The 18,738-nt window shown below is 45.6% G+C and overlaps 2 protein-coding genes across 2 annotated transcripts; one reads left to right on the top strand and one right to left on the bottom strand.

Moving 5' to 3' along the window:
* Nucleotides 1–1,918: 1,918 nt before the first annotated feature.
* On the bottom strand, nucleotides 1,919–2,509 carry LOC116520114 (elastin-like). The gene is given in 4 exon segments (XM_032234268.1): nucleotides 1,919–2,073; nucleotides 2,076–2,120; nucleotides 2,123–2,149; nucleotides 2,152–2,509. Coding segments are annotated over 4 exon segments (585 nt in total).
* A 5,370-nt stretch (nucleotides 2,510–7,879) lies between these two features.
* On the top strand, nucleotides 7,880–8,634 carry LOC116519912 (claw keratin-like). The gene has a single exon (XM_032234017.1). The coding sequence runs from the start codon at nucleotides 7,880–7,882 to the stop codon at nucleotides 8,384–8,386; it is 507 nt and encodes a 168-aa protein (XP_032089908.1). The 3' UTR covers nucleotides 8,387–8,634.
* Nucleotides 8,635–18,738: the final 10,104 nt, after the last annotated feature.

Below are 18,738 nucleotides of genomic sequence, written 5' to 3'. Positions count from 1 at the left end.
GCGCGGAAGGTCTGGACGGTGGTGAGGGTACAAATCTCTACGGGGAGATCGTTCCAAAGGGTCGGAGCTGCTACTGAGAAGGCTCTCCTCCGCGTAGTCGCCAGTCGGCACTGACTGGCGGATGGAACTCGGAGGAGGCCCAATCTGTGCGATCTGATGGGTCGAAGGGAGGTAATCGGCAGAAGGCGGTCTCTCAAGTAATCAGACCCACTACCATGGAGGGCTTTATGGATGGTGAGTAGCACCTTGAAGCGCACCCGGAGATCAACAGGTAGCCAGCGCAGCTCGCAGAGGATAGGTGTTTTGGCGAACCGAGGTGCGCCCACTATCACTCGCGCGGCCGCATTCTGGACTAGCTGAAGTCGCCGGATGCTCTTCAAGGGCAGCCCATGTAGAGCACATTGCAGTATTCCAGCCTAAAGATCACAAGGGCTCGAGTGACTGTTGTGAGGGCCTCCCGATTCAGGTAGGGTCGCAACTGGTGCACCATGCGAACCTGGGCAAATGCCCCCCTGGTCACAGCCGACAGATGATGGTCAAAAGACAGCTGTGGGTCCAGGAGGACTCCCAAGTTGCGAACCCTATCTGAGGGGTATAGAATTTGACCCCCCAGCCTGAGTGGTGGAACACTGGCCAAATTATTGGGAGGGAAACACAACAGCCACTCGGTCTTGTCCGGGTTGAGTACCATTTTGTTAGCTCTCATCCAGTTCTTAACGGCCTCAAGACCCTGGCTCATCACGTCCACCGCTTCATTGAGTTGGCACGGGGCGGACAGATACAACTGCGTGTCGTCCGCGTATTGATGGTATTTTATCCCGTGCCTCCGAATGATCTCGCCCAGCGGTTTCATGTATATGTTAAACAGTAGGGGGGATAAGACCGAGCCCTGCGGCACCCCATAAGTTAGGGGCCTCGGGGACGATCTCTGCCCCCCAACCAACACCGACTGCGACCTGTCCGAGAGGTAGGAGGAGAACCACCGTAATACGGTGCCTCCCACTCCCACCCCCGCAGTCGTCGCAGAAGGATACCATGGTCGATGGTATCGAAAGCCGCTGAGAGGTCAAGGAGGACCAGGATGGACGCATGGCCTCCATCCCTGGCTCTCCAGAGATCATCGGTCATGCGACCAAAGCAGTTTCTGTGCTGTAACCAGGTCTGAAGCCGACTGGAAGGGGTCAAGATAACTAGCTTCCTCCAAGGACCGTTGAAGCTGGAAGGCCACCACCTTCTCACAACCTTCCCAACAAAGGGAAGGTTGGAGACTGGACGTAGTTGTTAAAAACGCTGGATCCAAGGATGGTTTCTTCAGGAAGGGTCTCACCACCGCCCGCTTTAAGTGCGGCGGGGAAGTGCCCCTCCCGAAGGGAGGCGGTTACAACCGCCTGGATCCAGCCTCGTGTCACCTCACTGCTGTTGGCAACCAGCCAGGAGGGACACGGGTCCAGTATACAGGTGGAGGCACTCACAGCTCGTATGGCCTTGTCCACATCCCCAGAGCTTATTCATCAGCAGGGGAACCTTGGCCAACCTTCTCTTTCCACCCCTACCCCGCCCAGGCTCTGTGGAGAAGACCTCCACAGCCAGCAAAAGAAGACTCCCACCCACCTTCCAATGACAACCAGGAGAACCACAGGTTTGCAATGCAGAATCACTTTTATTCAAGTGCCAAGAAGGAAGATTAGATAAACCATCAGATTTGCCAAAGCAGTCCAAGCCATCCACGTTTCCTGTTTGAGAAATAATTTTAGAGGGCAGGGAAGAGGCAAGGTCCTAAATGTTCATAGATCTTCTTTCCTTCAGAACTTCATTCAAAACACTTCCCTGGTCAATTTAGCAGGGGGCTCATTTTACAGGAAGGCATGCTACTATCTGCTGAAGGTAGCCAAGAGACAGGCGAAAGAGACTTGTGAAGCTAGATGCAGGCCAACGTAGGACCAAGACCTGCCTTAGCCAAATCTTCTAAAATCCGTATTTGGTCATGGAGAGTCCTAGTTTGCTTAACAGGGAGGTTACAGAGGCTGCCACGGCGACCGAGACGTCCCAGGCGGCCTCCGTAGAAGCCACCAACATGCGTCCAAAGCCTCCGAAGCCTCCGTACCCTCCGATACCTCCGGGGCACATGGGGTGTTGCCTCCGACGGCCACGGCTCACAGCTGGCAGACAGGATGGGGCCAGGGATGGTGACCACGACTGCAGGGGGCTGGATGGTCACCTCGGATGGTGGGATCTGGTTGATGGGTTTGGGGATGACTCCGGCCAGGGTGCCCAGGCTTCCGGAGGACTCGGCCAAGGCGCCAGCTCCGAAGCCGTAGCCCAAACCATATCCGAGACCGCCATATCCGAGACCTGCAGATCCGAGACCTGCATATCCGAGACCGTCATATCCGAGATTGCCATAGCCAAGAGGTCCGCAGCCAGGCCTCTGGAACCAGCTGATCCGAAGGCCAACCACTGGGGCGGAGGCGCAAGAGGGCACGGCACAAGAGGGTCCACAGTAAGGCATGGTTGTTTGGATGGAAGAGCTGTTGGAAGGAGAAGAAAAAGAACCATGGGTATTGTGATTCACAGACGAGCATGAATTGGACATGGACAGGTGGCCTTCAACATACAGCTTTTCCCTGCTATTTAAATGAAATGCAGGTTACTGTAACTCTCACTCTAAGACAAACATATTTTCTGAATGCTCAGAGATCTGAAAGGTCAGAGCAAACAATTTTCTAGGCCCTTCCTTCCTTCCTTCCTTCCTTCTTTCCTTACCTCTAATCTTCCTTCTCTCTCTCCTCCATTCTTATCCACTTCCTTCCTTCCTTCCTTCCCATCCGCCTATTCATCTATCTAGCCATCTTCCTTCCTTCCTTCTCTCACTCCTTCTAATCTTCCTTCTCTCTCTCCTCCATTCCTATCCCCTTCCTTCCTTTCTTCCATTACTCTATTTATCTATCTAGCCATCTTCCTCCTTCCTTCCTCCCTCCCCATCCACCTATTATCTTTCTAGCCATCTTCCTTCCTCCCCCCACCCTCTAATCTTACTTCTCTCTCTCCCTCCATTCCCTTTCCCATCCCCTTCCTTCTTTCCTTCCTTCCTCCCTCCCTCCCTCCCTTCCTTCTATCCTTCCCATCTACCTATTTATCTATCTAGCCATCTCCTTCCTTCCCATCCACCTATTTATCTATCTAGCCATCTCCTTCCTTCTCTCCCTCCTTCTAATCTTCCTTCTCTCTCTCCTCCATTCCTATCCCCTTCTTCCTTCCATTCTTCCCATTACTCTATATATCTATATAGCCATCTTCCTCCCTCCCTCCCTTCCCATCAACATATTTATCTATCTAGCCATCCTTCCCTCCCATCCTCTAATCTTACTTCTCTCCCCCTCCATTCCTATCCCCTTCCTTCCTTCCTTCCTTCTATTCTTCCCATCCACCTAATTATCTATCTAGCCATCTTCCTTCCTTCCTTCCTTCCTTCCTTCCTTCCTTCTTTCTCTCCCCACCCCAATTCACAAAACAAAGAACGATAAAAACCTAGAAAGGCATCTGAGATGCATGGGACTCACCAGAGAGACTCTTAAAGAAGCTGTCAAGAGGAGATGAAGCTGATGGAAGCTCTCAACACGAGAAGCTCTTTTATACTGTTTCTCTGTCCTCACCACTGGCTTAGAGGCACCCCCCTTTTTGCTCCAGGGTTTCATTAATAAGCAGTTTCTGCATTCATTAATAACGAGCTTCATCCCTCTGTCCCAAATTACTTTAATAAGTAGAAATAAGTAGCTGAAGACATAGCGTTCTGTCAACCACATAAAGTTGTGGTTGTCCCTTTGATCTTGCCTTATTTCCATAAACGCCATTCATTCATTCATTCAAAACACATTGAAGGAAGGAAGGCGTGACGCATGGAATTGTTATCGAGGGACCTGGTCTATTCATCGCATAACCACCTCTCGTGACCTTACAAGGTAAAGGCAACAATGAAAATAAAAGAAAAATAATCAAAACTCTTTGCTCCATATTGAAGATCAAGAGGAATTGGCATTCATCATGCCATCCATCGCAGCAGAGGGACCTTTGCTGATAATAAATTTAAAATAATTTACTGGTGTTCCTTATCTATCTATCTATCTATCTATCTATCTATCTATCTATCTATCTATCTATCTATCTATCTATCTATCTATCTATCTATCGGCTTATCAGCCATTCCAGTCCCAGAAGAAATCAGCACAAAAAGACACAAAAGCAATAGAAACTAGGAGAAGCAATTCTATAGGACAGTGATGGTGAATCTTAATGCTTCTTTGAAAGCTTACAAAAGTTGGGTTGGTCAAAATATTTGGAATAAAACCAAATATTCGGACAGAGGGACTATCATGGAGAAGGTTGAACTCTGCATTTCTGGAGGTGACAAGACCATCATGAGAAGGCTGGACACTGAGGTTCTGGAGGTGACACAAACATCATGAGAAGGTTGAACACTGAGGTTCTGGAGGTGACAAGAATATCATGAGAAGGTTGAACTCTTAGCTTCTGGAGGTGACAAGACCATCATGAGAAGAGCTGGACACTGATGTTCTGGAGGTGACACAAAACATCATGAGAAGGTTGAACACTGATGTTCTGGAGGTGACAAGAACATCATGAGAAGGTTGAATTCTGATGTTCTGGAGGTGACAAGAACATCATGAGAAGGTTGAACTTTGAGCTTCTGGAGGTGACAAAAACATCACAAGAAGAGTGAACACTGAGGTTCTGGGGGCACCACTCCATTGGTGATGGGACCTCCAGGATGCTTCCTCCTCTAGATATCACTGCAGAGTGGGATTTATCTACCCTGCTAAGCCATGTTAATCAATTTATTTGAACAAACCATTGTTAACAGAACTTGAGAACTTGAGTAGCCACATCACTATGTGATCTTCACACTACTTCAAATGTGCTCCGGAACTGATAAGTTTCTATGGCTCCATGAAAGCTTACTAAAGTTGGGTCAGTCAAAATGTTTGGGTTAGATAGTTCAGAAAGGGGGGGCATCATGGAGAAAGTTCAACTTTGAGGTTCTGGAGTTGGGGATGGGACCTCCAAGATGCTTCTCCCTCCAGACATTACTCAAGAGTAAAGTCAACCTGGAGCAGGTGGCCTCAAATTTAGAGTGAACTGGATTTACTGGTTTTCCAGAAGACCTTGAGAACACCATCTTCTCATGTAAAAAAAGGAATAATTGCAGAGTCATAAGCTCCACACCTTGAAGTCAAAGGTATTCTGTGCTGATTCAAGGAAAGTGCTATCATTTTCGTGGAGTTGCTACTGAGGACAACTACCTAGCTTTGATCTCACCTTTATCCCCACCCTGTGGCAGTGGCACTTCTCCAAGATCAGATAAACAGAAGCGTTTGACCTGGAGTTGAAAAGATGAACAGATAATCCAGTAGCTTATTTGTGGTGACATGATGATTGCACCTCAGAGTGCCAAGGTGACAATTTCTGCTGAGTGGAGAACCTTTATTTTGAATGACAAAAGAAAATTGTAGGAAACCAAATGAACTTTTACAAGCCCCAACTTCCTGGGGACGCTGAGAGAATGGTATAAAAGCTCCTTCTTCTCTCTGTGCTGCCATCAGCTTCTGGTTGACTCTCCTGTCTTCACTACTTCTCTCCGAAGCAGGTAAGATGATCTACTCAGGGAGAATCCCTCCTGGTTGCGAGCAGATGAGGTAGATCTTCAAGCCAGAATCTGAGATTCTGCAAGGTTTGGATCTCATCAGAGGCTAGGATGCTTTTGAGTGTTTCCACTTTCAGAACCAGATTCTGGCATTGTATTTGAAGGAGTTGGAAGGCTTCATCTTGAGTTTCAGAAGATAGAGGTCAAGGTTTGGAGAGAAAGGGAGAAAAAGAGAGTGCCAAAGGGAGGGAGAGAGGAGTGGAGGGGGGAGAATGGGAGGGAGGGAGAGACAAAGAGGGGGGAACAAAAGCAATCCATTATTTTTGAGATAGCTGAGAGATCTTCAAGTCAGAATCTGAGGTTCTTCAAAATATGGACCTCATCGTAGGTGAGAATGCTTCTGAATGTTTCTGCTTTGAGCTTCAGAAAATAGAGGTCAGGGTTTGGAGAGAAAGGGAGAAAAAGAGTGTGTCAAAAAGAAGGAGAGAGGGGGAGAGAGAGAGAGGAACAAAAAGCAATCCAATCTTTCTGAGATAGCTGAGGTAGATCTTCAAGTAAGAATCTGAGGTTCTTCAAACTATGGGCCTTTCTATTTGAAGGACTAGGAGGGCTTCCTTTTGAGTCCCCCCTCTCCTTCTCTATTTTTAGCTTACCATCCTAAGAGCTTATGGTTAGGATACTGGAAATCCATCAGGTCTTTTTGACCATCTTTTGGGATGGTCATGCTCATAAATCCAGGTTTGTAATGTTTGAGAGTCATCAGTTAACTCAACTCTTAACTAGAGTGAGAGAATGAGACCCAATCTTGACTTCTTACTCAGAAGTCAGGAAACAAGTTGAGAAGTTGAGATCTAATCTTAGTTTCGGAGAAGATCACAAGAAAATATGGGAGGACCTTTCTCCTGATCTTCTTAGGACTTGCCACTAGCTGACCAAATGAAGAAGCACACCCTTCAGCCTCAAACAAGAGCATAGAGATGGACTAATATTTACAGAGTATTTTTTATGCTTGATTGACCCAGGAGACACAAAATGCAGGTTTCTCCCCTACTTTATATCCAAGGTGAACCTAAGGTGCCTTTGATTTGATGTTAAATCTTGGTGACTTCATCATGAGTTTTTCTTGGCTAGGTCAAAGGAGCAGATTTCTGGTATTTTCTAGAATGTTTCTTTTTTTTTAGTTCTCACTGTAATCTGAGGAAGTCAGTTGGTTGAGGACCATCCTGTTGGATCCAAAGTGGGCTTCAAAAATAATGGGGGCTTCTGAAAGGAAGCCAAGTCTAAAGCTGAAACCTTTTCTCCAAAATATTCTTCTCCCCTCTAAGCAAAGAAAAAGTTGGGTATCCAACTCTTCCAAAGTTCATGGCCCGTATTGGTGACCCTCCTGACCATTCTAGGTTAAGGAAGCTTAGTTAGAGGTTACCATTCACGCCAGTCCTAGCAAAACAAATCCTGTTAAAGTTGTCCTGTTGGTGGACTTTCCCCAAGGCTGGAAAATACTGGCATAAGATAAGGAAGTGTCTGGAAGAGATAACTAAGCAAAGGATAGAGCGGAAGACGGAATTGTTTCTCCTGGGAACCCTTGATGGGAAAATGGAGAAAAAAATGACAATACATAATATTACACATATTAACTGCAAGGAGAAATGTGCTAGCACAGAACTGGAAACAAAGAGATACCCCCAAATCCAGACCCGATTATAAGAAGGAAACTCTATGAATGTGCAGAGATGGATAGGCTGTCTATGGAAATGAAGGAGAGGGGAAAAACCGAGTACTATCAAATTTGGAATGGATAGTATTCCTGGCTTGAGAGTAAGCATAAAACTTAAGGCATAAGGGTAAATGCATAAATGTATAGAGAGTATACAAATAAGGATATAACTTAGGATAATGATATAGAAATAGAAATTTTTGTAAATAGGATTGTTACAAAAAACATGGATACCAATAAGGAAAAGCTGTTACAAGTGTACATTTGTGTTTTGTCTTGTAAACGACTAGCTTTGTATTGAAACTTGGCTTGAGACTCATGAATCAATTAGGGCTTGACATTGTCTTTTAAATGTTGGAAAATTTAATAAATACTATTTTAAAAAAATTAAGTTATCCTGTTGGGTTGACGGAAGAAGCAGGGGATGGGATGGTAAAAGGTAGCGCGTGCAATTCTCACAATCTCTCTCTATTTTGTACAATAGACTCACCTCACAACTCAACACCATGGTTGACTGTGGACCCTCTTGTGCTGTGCCCTCTTGCGCCTCCGCCCCAGTGGTTGGCTTCGGATCAGCTGGTTCCAGAGGCCTTGGCTGCGGACCTCTTGGCTATGGCAATCTCGGTTATGGCGGTCTCGGCTATGCAGGTCTCGGCTATGGCAGTCTCGGCTATGGCGGTCTCGGCTATGGTTTGGGCTACGGCCTCGGAGCTGGCGCCTTGGCCGAGAGCTCCGGAAGCCTGGGCACCCTGGCCGGAGTCATCCCCAAACCCATCAACCAGATCCCACCATCCGAGGTGACCATCCAGCCCCCTGCAGTTGTGGTCACCATCCCCGGCCCCATCCTGTCTGCCAGCTGTGAGCCCGTGGCCGTCGGAGGCAACACCCCATGCGCCCCCGGAGGTATCGGAGGTACCGGAGGCTTCGGAGGCTTCGGACGCGTTGGTGGCGTCTACGGAGGCCGCCTGGGACGTCTCGGTCGCCGTGGCAGCCTTTGTAACCTCCCCTGTTAAGTAAACCAAGACTCTCCATGACCAAAAACGGATTTCAGAAGATTGGCTAAAGCGTGTTGGACCCTATTTTGGCCTGTCTGTCATTTTCACAATTCTCCTCTGCTTGCTCCACGTTGATCCCATTGCTTGTATTTATTTCCCAGTACTCCCACCGCCACTTACATCAAGGAACACTACCTCTTCCTGTGAAATTATCTTCCCACTAAATTGATTAGTCTAGGGTTTAAAGGGAAGGTATCAAGGAAGAAGCTCTGCAAACATCTTGGCTACAGAGGTCCTTCTTTGGGTTACGGTTATGGATCTGGTGCTTTGGTCTAAAGCTCAGTCAGTGTAGACCCCCTTGACTGATGTCACCCATTTCCACCATCAACCAGACACTGTCAACTGAGATCATCATCCATCCACCTGCTCCCATTGTGACCATCCTTGGTCCCATTCTCTTCATCAGCTGTGAGCCCATTTTGCGTTGGAGGCAATGCACCATGTGTGATCTCTGGTTCTTTAGGGAAGTGAAATCTGGCCTCATGGCTTCGGGAGCACATGGACACATGGACAAAAAGGTGTCTTCCAAGACATTGGGGGAATGTCTGCTTGTCATTGCATTGCTCTGAAAAAAAAGATGGATCTACACCTAGGAATGATCTAACATAGACCAGGAAGATGAATCATTTGTGGGTGTCTGGACTTAAAATCTGAAAAGGTTGAGCTTCTAGAACTTCCTTTGAAGCACATCTTCTTCCACTCGACTGGTGTTTCTCCTCTCTTGTCTCAAAGTTTTAGGGCCAAGAGAAAAAGAGAGCTGCCATTGTTTTGTTTCTCTTTTGTTGGCTTTGTATGTCACTTGTGTCTGTGATAATTGTCCATTCATGCTTTTGTTCCTCCTTCATCAATAAAACTCATGCTGCATTCTCATTTTTGACTTTCTGGTTTTATTCCTCAGGGTGGTTTTTAAATTTGATTTAATTTACTGGTTGATTACGAATGTATTCTTGTCACTACTAAACAGCTCCCAGCTCCTACTGTAATTCCCCCCAAATCTGTGCTAACAGACAAGGAACTACAACAAAACATTCGAATTACGCAACCATGGCATGATAGAACACCAAACCACACCAAAAAAATCATCTTCTGCAAAATATCCCTGGACTGACTCCAGTCTTGGACGATGCAACACAGACATATTATTAGAAACATCTTAGCTATTCAAAGGAGTTTGGGGTTTCAGATGTGGCAGGAAGTTGTAGTGGAAAAGGAAGTTCTTGAAGTCCATACTCTTCCCATCACATCTTCTGAAGAGTGCGGATTCTCAGTAGTTCTTCAGTAGAGGCAGGTTCATCCAACCTGCTTACCAGGTTAGTTTTGAGTTTCACCATATTATATGGACCTCCAGACCCATCCCAGACATATGAAAGGCTATTTGAACCTCAAACCCAACCAGGTTGATTATGGGTCACATCAGGTATTAACTACAAATCTTTTAACAGAGAGAATAAAAGAGTTGGAGGGACCTTGAAGGTCATCTAGTCCAACCTCCCCACCCAAGCAGGAGACCCTACACCATTCCTGACAGATGGCAGTCCTGTCTCTTCTCTTGAAAGTTTCCAAGGATGAAGCTCCCACACTTCTGGAGGCATCTTCTGTTCCATGAGTTGATTATTCTGCCTGTCAGAAAATTTCTCCTTATTTCTAGGTTGAATCTCTCCTTGCTCAGTTTTCACCCATTCTCCCTTATCTGGCCTTCAGGTCTTTTGGAAAACACCTTGACACCAACCCCTTCCTCTTTATGGCAGCCCCTCAAATGTTGGAACCCTAATATGAAACAATACAGAGGTATAGGGTTGCCCAAGCTGGTTCATTGCTAAACTCAACAGGGGTTAGAATACTTATTGGTTGTTGTTCCCAAGTCCTGTCTACTTGTTCCTCAAATGTCCAATAGGAAAGTGTTCTGTCCCCCCTTCATGGCTTGAGAACAAACGGCAAGGACAAACTTAAAAAGGAACTTTTCTTTATCAGTTCTCGGCTCAGACTGGCTTCGAGCCCAAAAATAACATAAATACAAGTCTCCGACAAGAATGCAAAACAAAACTCTTACAAGCAATGCACTTCTTCCAAAGTCTCCACGAATCAGGGTTTACAGGAAACACCAAAGCACTTATCCAAGTGTATCTTCCATAAATCACGATTAATAATCAAGCAATGTTGTACCAAACAAGGAACACACAAAGGAACGTATGTTGACTCCTGCGACTAGGGCGTGGCAGCATCCGTCCTTTTATCTCCAAACCTGCCTCTCACAAGCCCCAGCTGCATAATGAATCTTGTATCCCGAAAAGACTCACAGCAGACATCTGCTGAGTCACAACAGGAAATGGGGGATGTAATGAGGTATCCTGAAGGAAAAGTTATGACCTGGTTTGTTGGCATTGTTGGTTGGATGAAACCCAGGCATGGTGGCTTGTTATGGATCAATTGAGACATGAAGTCTACTCATTGTGGCTCAGGTGATGAACTAAGGCTAGGCAAAACAGGACTACTGGTGGGACATGAGGTTGTGGTCTCTGTTTTGCCTTCTAAGAAGAACCTTCTTCATCATCTTCAGACCTTCACTGGTGGTGCTGAGAATACAAGAGGTCTTCAAAAGCCTGGAAGGACCTTTGAAGAGTTGATGGCCCTCTATCTGAAAGGGCTTCTTGAAGACTCCAGAACCTTTGCTCTACAGGTTTACCATATCTTGTTTCTCTTTATTGTGTTCTCTCTATTTTGCCTTTTAAGAACAACCTTCTTCATCATCTTCAGACCTTCACTGGTGGTGCTGAGAATACAAGAGGTCTTCAAAATCCTGGAAGGACCTTTGAAGAGTTGATGGCCCTCTATCTAAAAGGGCTTCTTGAAGACTCCAGAACTTTTGCTCTACAGGTTTACCGTATCTTGTTTCTCACAGAAGTTCACACACAAACAGATTTCACCAGGTACGATACAAATCTCCCTGTTGCACTACATTTTAGGATTAACCTTGGCTTATCATCCTGGGCAAGCAGAGGTGAACTAACTCCCCAGGTTAAGTCCATCCTCATCCTAACCCTGCAACATTTTTATGGTTTACATTCAAACTCAGATTTACGTATATCATTTCTGAACACTCTCTGCATCTTAAATCACGTTTATCGCAAGCCATAAAGACGAAATAAACAACTCCAACAGGATGTCTTCAGGGGCTCACAGATTTAATTCTGCCTTAATTGTGTTAAATCTTGTTTTGCTAATAACAACACACCCAAATTTCTTGTATTTTTCCCTACCTTTCTTTCTCGTTACCTGGATTTAAGCCCAGGAAAGGAATTTCCTACATATTTCTTTCAAAGGGGAAATTCACTTTTGTGTCTCTTTGAAATTGTTCATCTACGCTTTTATTACATTTATTTTTTTCATCAATCGAGCGTTATTTTTAATTTTTCTCCTGTTTTTTTTAAATCCCAAGGGCAATCATTTGGGGAGGTTTGTCACTACAATTAAAAAAAGAAAACAATTGTATCAGCAAACATCGAACCAATTTTGCAGATATAAGCTCGTGGGCATAAGGGAAAGGTGTGTTAGTTTGATTGTTGTTTCAACACGAAATGACAGGCGATGCTAATAAGGGATCAAGGGAAAAGTATGCATTTCCCACGAGTTATTTGATACGCCGACTTCTTTATGAGCTCAGCTTGGCCAAACATTGAGTCAGCGGAAAAGGTTGAGAAAAACATTCTCGCGCCGTATTGACATAGAGATGCTTACCATTTTTAATTGAAATTCCTCTGCTTTTTGTGGGTGTCTTGGATGACTCTTGGAAGTCTGGAATGCTGCTATGCAATTTTGGGGTGCCCGATTTAAAATATCCTGCATTTCCAGGGCCTTTCAATTTCAGCCGAGCTGGTTTGCACCCTCCAGACAAAGCTTTGCAAGAATGTCTCGTATTCTAAACTGGTGACGGTTTCAGAATTTAATTGGTACAGACGTAATGTGTTTATCGACCCAAGTTTGTTCCAGATACACCTTAGCTCTTATAGACATGGGGGCGTGGCATGGTTAGAGTGCAGTGCTGCAGGCTATTTCTGCTGCCTGCTGGCTGCCTGCAATTTAGCAGTTCAAATCTCACCAGGCTCAAGGTTGACTCAGCCTTCCATCTTCCTGAGGTGGATAAAATGAGGACCCAGATTGTTGGGGGCCAGAGGCTGACTCTGTAAACAGCTTTAGAGAGGGCTGTAAAAGCACTGTAAAGTGGTATATACATCTAAGTGCTATTGCTAGTGGAAGTGGGGGAAAAACCCCAGGGATTATATTTTCCTCACCCCCCAGGTAAGATTTTTGAAAAATTCTCTTGCCATCCCCTGTTTGACTTTGCTCTGGATGGATGGATGGATGGATGGATGGATTGTATCCTCTAAGCCATGAATGAATGAATGAATGAATGAATGAATGAATGAATGAATGAATGAATGAATGAAGACTTTGCTCTAAGTCAAGGATGGATGGATGGATGGATGGATGGAAGGAAGGAAGGAAGGAAGGAAGGAAGGAAGGAATATCAGATTTTGGAATGTGTGAACTCCTCATCTGGATTGCTGTTCCTCCATATCTCCACCTTGCTACAAGGAAGAGGAGATGAAACACCCAAGGAAAACCAAGAGGCAAGGAATGATGTGCCAAGGACTTTATTGAAGAGGCAATGAAACAACACAGTGGGTGATAAGGCTAAGAATTTCACAGAGAAAAGGAGCTGGGCCCAGAGCAGCTCAAAGGACAGGAGAACACAGGGAGAGAAAAGCAGAAAGCCCAGACGTTCTACAGAAGTTATTCCAGTCCAAATCTTCTCAATCCAAGACCAGTAGAAGCAGTCTCTTCATTCGTGTAACCGTGAGGATCCGTTCCTTGGGTTCTACCCATCCATCAGTAATTACAAGGGATGAAAGTGACGTTTCCACTGCCTCCCTGAAGATTCCTTCCACCGAGCAATCCTCTACTTGGGGTCATGGGCCTTCCCAGGATCCCAGCTCCAGGGGGAGCACATGGTGTGTGCCCTCCAATGGCAACAGGGTCACAGCTGGCAGAGAGGATGGGACCAGGGATGGTCACGACGAAAGAAGGAGGCTGGATCACGACCTCTGCAGGTGGGATCTGGTTGATGGGTTGTGGGATGATACCGGAAAGGGTTCCAAGTTCTCTAGAACTTAAGCCTCCTCCGAAAAGACCACCGGCCAGGCCACCCATGCTTCCTCCTTGAAGGCCACCCATGCTTCCTCTACGAATGCCACCAGCAGAGGCACCTCCAGAGCCAAAACCAAACTGTGGGCTGGAGCAAGAGGCTGGGATGACACAAGATGGACCACAGGAAGCCATTGCTGCAATCTGGAAACAAGGTGAAGAAGAAGCCAAGTCAAACAAAGGAGAAGAAAACAAATGCATGGATCTTCACCACTTATCATACATCTCTCCCACCAGTTCCTGGAGATAAACTCTGCTAATTCTTCCAGCTGTTTCTCCTGAGACACAAAAACTCTCTCTACCCATGAATCTTAGGAGGAGATACCAAGTGTGAAAAATTTCAGCGACTAATTTTGGAAGACCAAACTGGTTGTGCACCACGCAAGAAGAGAGCCTCCTCCACAAAAGACGTTGATTTTGAGAAGAATCTGAAGACTTCAACGGATTCTCCAGCACACATTAACTAAGCATGGACATTCCTCCAAGAACCATGGCCTCTTACCTCTTCTTCTCAGATCTTCTCGTGAAGACAGGAGAACTCAAGTGAAGCTGTTGAGATACCAGAAAAGTCCAAAGCTTTATACCATTCAGCTGGCCTTCTCAATTATCTAAGACACCACCCCTTTTGTCTGATGATCTCAGTTTTCAACATCCTTTTTCCTGAGTCAGAAGAGTTTTATTAGGAACTCAGCAGAATTAAGGTGCCATCAGAGAAGGCTAATAGCCCATCAACCATTTCCTTTTGTCTTCCTCTCAGATTTCATGGACTTTTGCATTTCCTTTGATTTTAAACGCCGGGGCAGGAATTAAATAAATGAATGAATGAATTACAAATACCCTGGGGTTCAAGGAATCATCTAAACCCTACCAAATTTCTTCTGACAGCTCAGAAATTCTCACTTGTCCGCATCGTGGCTCCCAATGGGATTTGTAGTTCTGCAAGATCAAAAGAGTAACACCCTGGATTGATCAGACACGTTTGGCATCACTCCCTTTTATCTGATTCAAATCCAAACATTTTTTCTCAAATTAGATTGAAGTCTAATTTCACCTCGTGTAGCATCAAAATTGGGACCAGAAATTTGCTCATTAACCGAAGCAATGGCTGTGTTTGTCTATGTGTATTTACCTGAGTAGTATGGATGTAGGCTTGTAATTCAGCAGAAAAACAGAGTTAGAAGGGAACGTGGAGGTCTTCAGGTCCAACCTTCTGCTCAAGCAGGAGACCCTATCTATCATTCCAGATGAATCTTTCCTTAAAAACCATCCCTGATGGAGCTCCATAACTTCTGAAAGCAAGTTGTTCTACTGATTAATTGTTCTCACTGTCAGGAAATTCCTCCTAAGTTCTTCTCTCCTTGATTAGTTCTCATCTGTTGTTTCCTGACCTGCCTTTGGGTGATTTGGACAATAGATTGACCCTTCTTCTTTGGGGCAGCCCCTCAAATATTGGAAGGCTCTATCATGTCCCTCCTAATCCTTCTTTATCGTGGTGGCCAAACTGGATGCAATCAACGTTTTATAAAGAGGGAATTAAAACCTCACATGATTTTGATTCTATCCCTCCTTGGTGGTAGCCTAGGACTGCGTTGGATGTGGGGATAACCAAAGTTGTAATAGTGAAGGGACCAAAGACGAAATCCTTGTGTGTCTAATCACACTTGGCCAAATTAAATGATCCAACTCAATTCGGTTCCTTAGGAGGCATTTGACGAACCACACAAAGCAGTTCTTTCTAGCAGATCCCTGATCCGGGTTCAAAGACAACTGAATCCTCTCTGATGGATCCTCCAGGATGAGGGGATAAATTTGAGCCTCCCAACTGCAGGAACTCAGGGGATTGGAGAAATGGGCAAATGAGATATCTGGGTTTTGTAGCTCCAAGTGAAGCAGCCATCTTGGTACTCCAGGAACATCCATCGACATTTGATCCTCACCCTGCCTGAAGGTTGAGCAGTGAAATTAAGATGCAGATATTGGGGAAGATTATGACACCTGAACTATGCTCAGCCTTCCTTGTTAAGCAATTTTCAGTGCGTTAAATCCTTAATGGGCCACTTCAATTTATTTTGCAATCATGTTCTTATGTTAATACCTAGAATTTGGCTAAACACCCAAGCGTGATGTGCCTTGGGACATTAATGAATTGTTTTTGAAGTGTTTGGATTATTTCTGATGCATCTTCATGAATTATAGCTTTGGTTTTCCTTCCTTCCTTCCTTCCTTCCTTCCTTCCTTCCTTCCTTCCCTCCCTCCCTCCCTCGGCATTCCCTTCTTTTTTCTTTTCTCATCTTCCATCCTTTATTACTTTGTTTTTTCCTTCCTTCCTTCCTTCCTTCCTTTCCTTCCTTCCTTCTTTTCTCCCTCCCTCCCTCCTTTCTTTTTTCTTTTCTCATCTTCCTTCCTTCCTCCCTTCCTTCCTTCCCCTCAGGCTAAAAGCAGCCAAGCCTGACCACGATGCCAATCAACAGATTGGGAACATTAAATAAAGCCAAGGGATTTATATACTCTTTCCATGATGGAACCTCAATTCTCCCCTATTTTCTGCTGAGCAATGCTAGCTTGCCCACATGAAAAGAAGGCAGTGGTGGCTCACACAACCTTTAAGCCGGAAAGGAGGCAGAGTCTGACCAGTCCAAACCAGTCCAGAGGCCACGAGAAGCGTATAAAAAGCCCAGCTCCTCTTTCCAAAGTCCATCAGCTTCACTTGACTCTCTTGTCTTCGCAACATCTCCTTAAAGAGCAGGTAAGCTCATGTTTCTTCTCCAGGTTCGTGTAGGAAACGAGCGGGAGAGAAATAGGACAACCAATGGAAAGATTGTCTTCTTCTCTTTCTCCTTTGTTTTGACTTGGTTCCTTCTTGACCTTGTTTCCAGGTTTCAGAAATGGCTTCCTGTGGTCCATCTTGTGTCATCCCAGCCTCTTGCTCCAGCCCACAGTTTGGTTTTGGCTCTGGAGGTGCCTCTGCTGGTCTTGGAGGTGGCCTTCAAGGAGGAAGCATGGGTGGCCTGGCCGGTGGTCTTCTCGGAGGAGTCATAAGCTCTGGAGAACTTGGAACCCTCTCCGGAATCACCCCACAATGCATCAACCAGATCCCACCTGCAGAGGTCGTGATCCAGCCTCCTTCTTTCGTTGTGACCATCCCTGGTCCCATCCTCTCTGCCAGCTGTAACCCTATTGCCATTGGAGGCCACACACCATGTGCTCCCCCTGGAGCTGGGATCCTGGGAAGGCCCATGGCCCCGAGTAGAGGATTGCTCGGTGGAAGGAATCTTCAGGGAGGCAGTGGAAACGTCACTTTCATCCCTTGTAATTAATGATGGATGGGTAGAACCCAAGGAACGGATCCTCACGGTTACAGGAATGAAGAGACTGCTTCTGCTGGTCTTGGATTGAGAAGATTTGGACTGGAATAACTTCTGTAGAACGTCTGGCCTTTCTGCTTTTCTCTCCCTCTGTTCTCCCCGTCCTTTGAACTGCTCTGGACCCAGCTCCTTTTCTCCGTGAAATTCATTCACTTTTTCACCCACCGTGTTGTTTCATTGCCCTTTTCAATAATCTCCATGCACATAATTCCATGTCTCTTGGTTTTCCTTTAGAAGTTTTGGTCCCCTCTTCCTTGCAACAAAACAGCCAGCGCGTCCACTATTTAAAACTGTGGCATCCGAGTCTCTGAATTAGAAGCAGAAATGGGAAAATAATGTAAACCCCAAATCAATCATGAATGCTGGGCTACAGTTCTAGAAGGTTCTTTCATCATGGCTGGGAGTTCTATTACAACACCCCTCTGGGGAAGAATACCTATCCAGTGGCTTTGCTTCCAAAAATAATCATTTTGATAATAATTCAATATTGAGTAATATTCAAACTGACAGGGATTTATATATGTCCGTCCATGAATCTTTTTGGGCAGAAAGGTCGGCAGTTCAACGGTTCGAATCCCTAGTGCTGTAATGGAGTGAGCTCCCATTCCTTGTCCCAGTTTCTGCCAACCTTGAAGTTCGAAAGCAGGTAAAAAAATGCAAGTAGAAAAAACAGGGGCCACCTTTGGTGGGAAGGGAACAGCGTTCCATGCGCCTTCGGTGTTCAGTCACACCGGCTGTTAAGCCTGCAGTCATGTTCCTTTTGGATCTTTGGCCTCCCACACTTCTATTATTGTACTATGCTGTTTCTATAGGGGGGATAGTATGGAGTAGAATGTTATGTAGCCAAAATAAAATTCCTTTCTAGATTGCCAAGGTTACCACCCATCCAGAACTGGATGGGTGGAACTGCCAGCGTGGCAGTGGGAGATTGGACCATGGGATGGACTTGTGGGTGTGGGGGCAAGATCTCAAACTTTAACTTGTGTAGGGAAAATTGGGAACTTCAGATTCGGGTTTTCCCAGATGTGCCAACAGGGCTCTCTTAATAAATTGGAACGCTGAGCAATATTTTGCCTTGGACTCTGATTTAATTTTGGATGCTATCTGGAATGCGGACACTGGCCACATGGAGACACCTTTGGACAGCGCTGGCTCTTCAGCTTTGAAACAGAGATTAGCACTGCCCCCTAGAGTTGGGAATGAGTAGCACATAAAGTATGTTCGAGCGGAATTGTTACCTTATATATATGTTGGAGGATAAGGAAGGCTGAGAGCCAAAGAATAGAGGCCACTGAACTCTGGTGCTGGAGAAGTCTCCTGTGAGTCCCTTCGACTGCAAGGTCATCCAGCAGGTCAGTTCTAGAGGAGATCAACCCTGATTGCTCTTTAGAAGGCCAGATCCTGAGGGGGGGACTCAAAGCCTTTGACCACCTGATGAGAAGGAAAGTGGACTCCCTGGAGAAGAGCCTCATGCTGGGAATGATGGAGGGCAGAAGAAGAAGAAGGGGACGGCAGAGAAGGAGGTGGCTGGATGAAGTCACCGAAGCAGCCGCGTGAGCTTCAATGAACTCCAGAGGATGGTAGAGGACAGGAAGGCTTGGAGGAACCGTCTTCAAGGGGTTGTGATGGGTCAGATACGACTTTGCAACTAACAACAACAAATATATTTATATATAAAACCTTACTTTTTTCACCATTGAATTTCATTTTGTTAGATAGTGCCCAAAGTTCAAGTTTGTCAAG

The sequence above is a fragment of the Thamnophis elegans genome, chromosome 17, assembly GCF_009769535.1.
Source record: "Thamnophis elegans isolate rThaEle1 chromosome 17, rThaEle1.pri, whole genome shotgun sequence".
Lineage (NCBI taxonomy): Eukaryota > Metazoa > Chordata > Lepidosauria > Squamata > Colubridae > Thamnophis > Thamnophis elegans.
The sequence above is the reverse complement of the archived record's forward strand: the minus strand, read 5'-3'. Positions and strand labels throughout refer to the sequence as shown.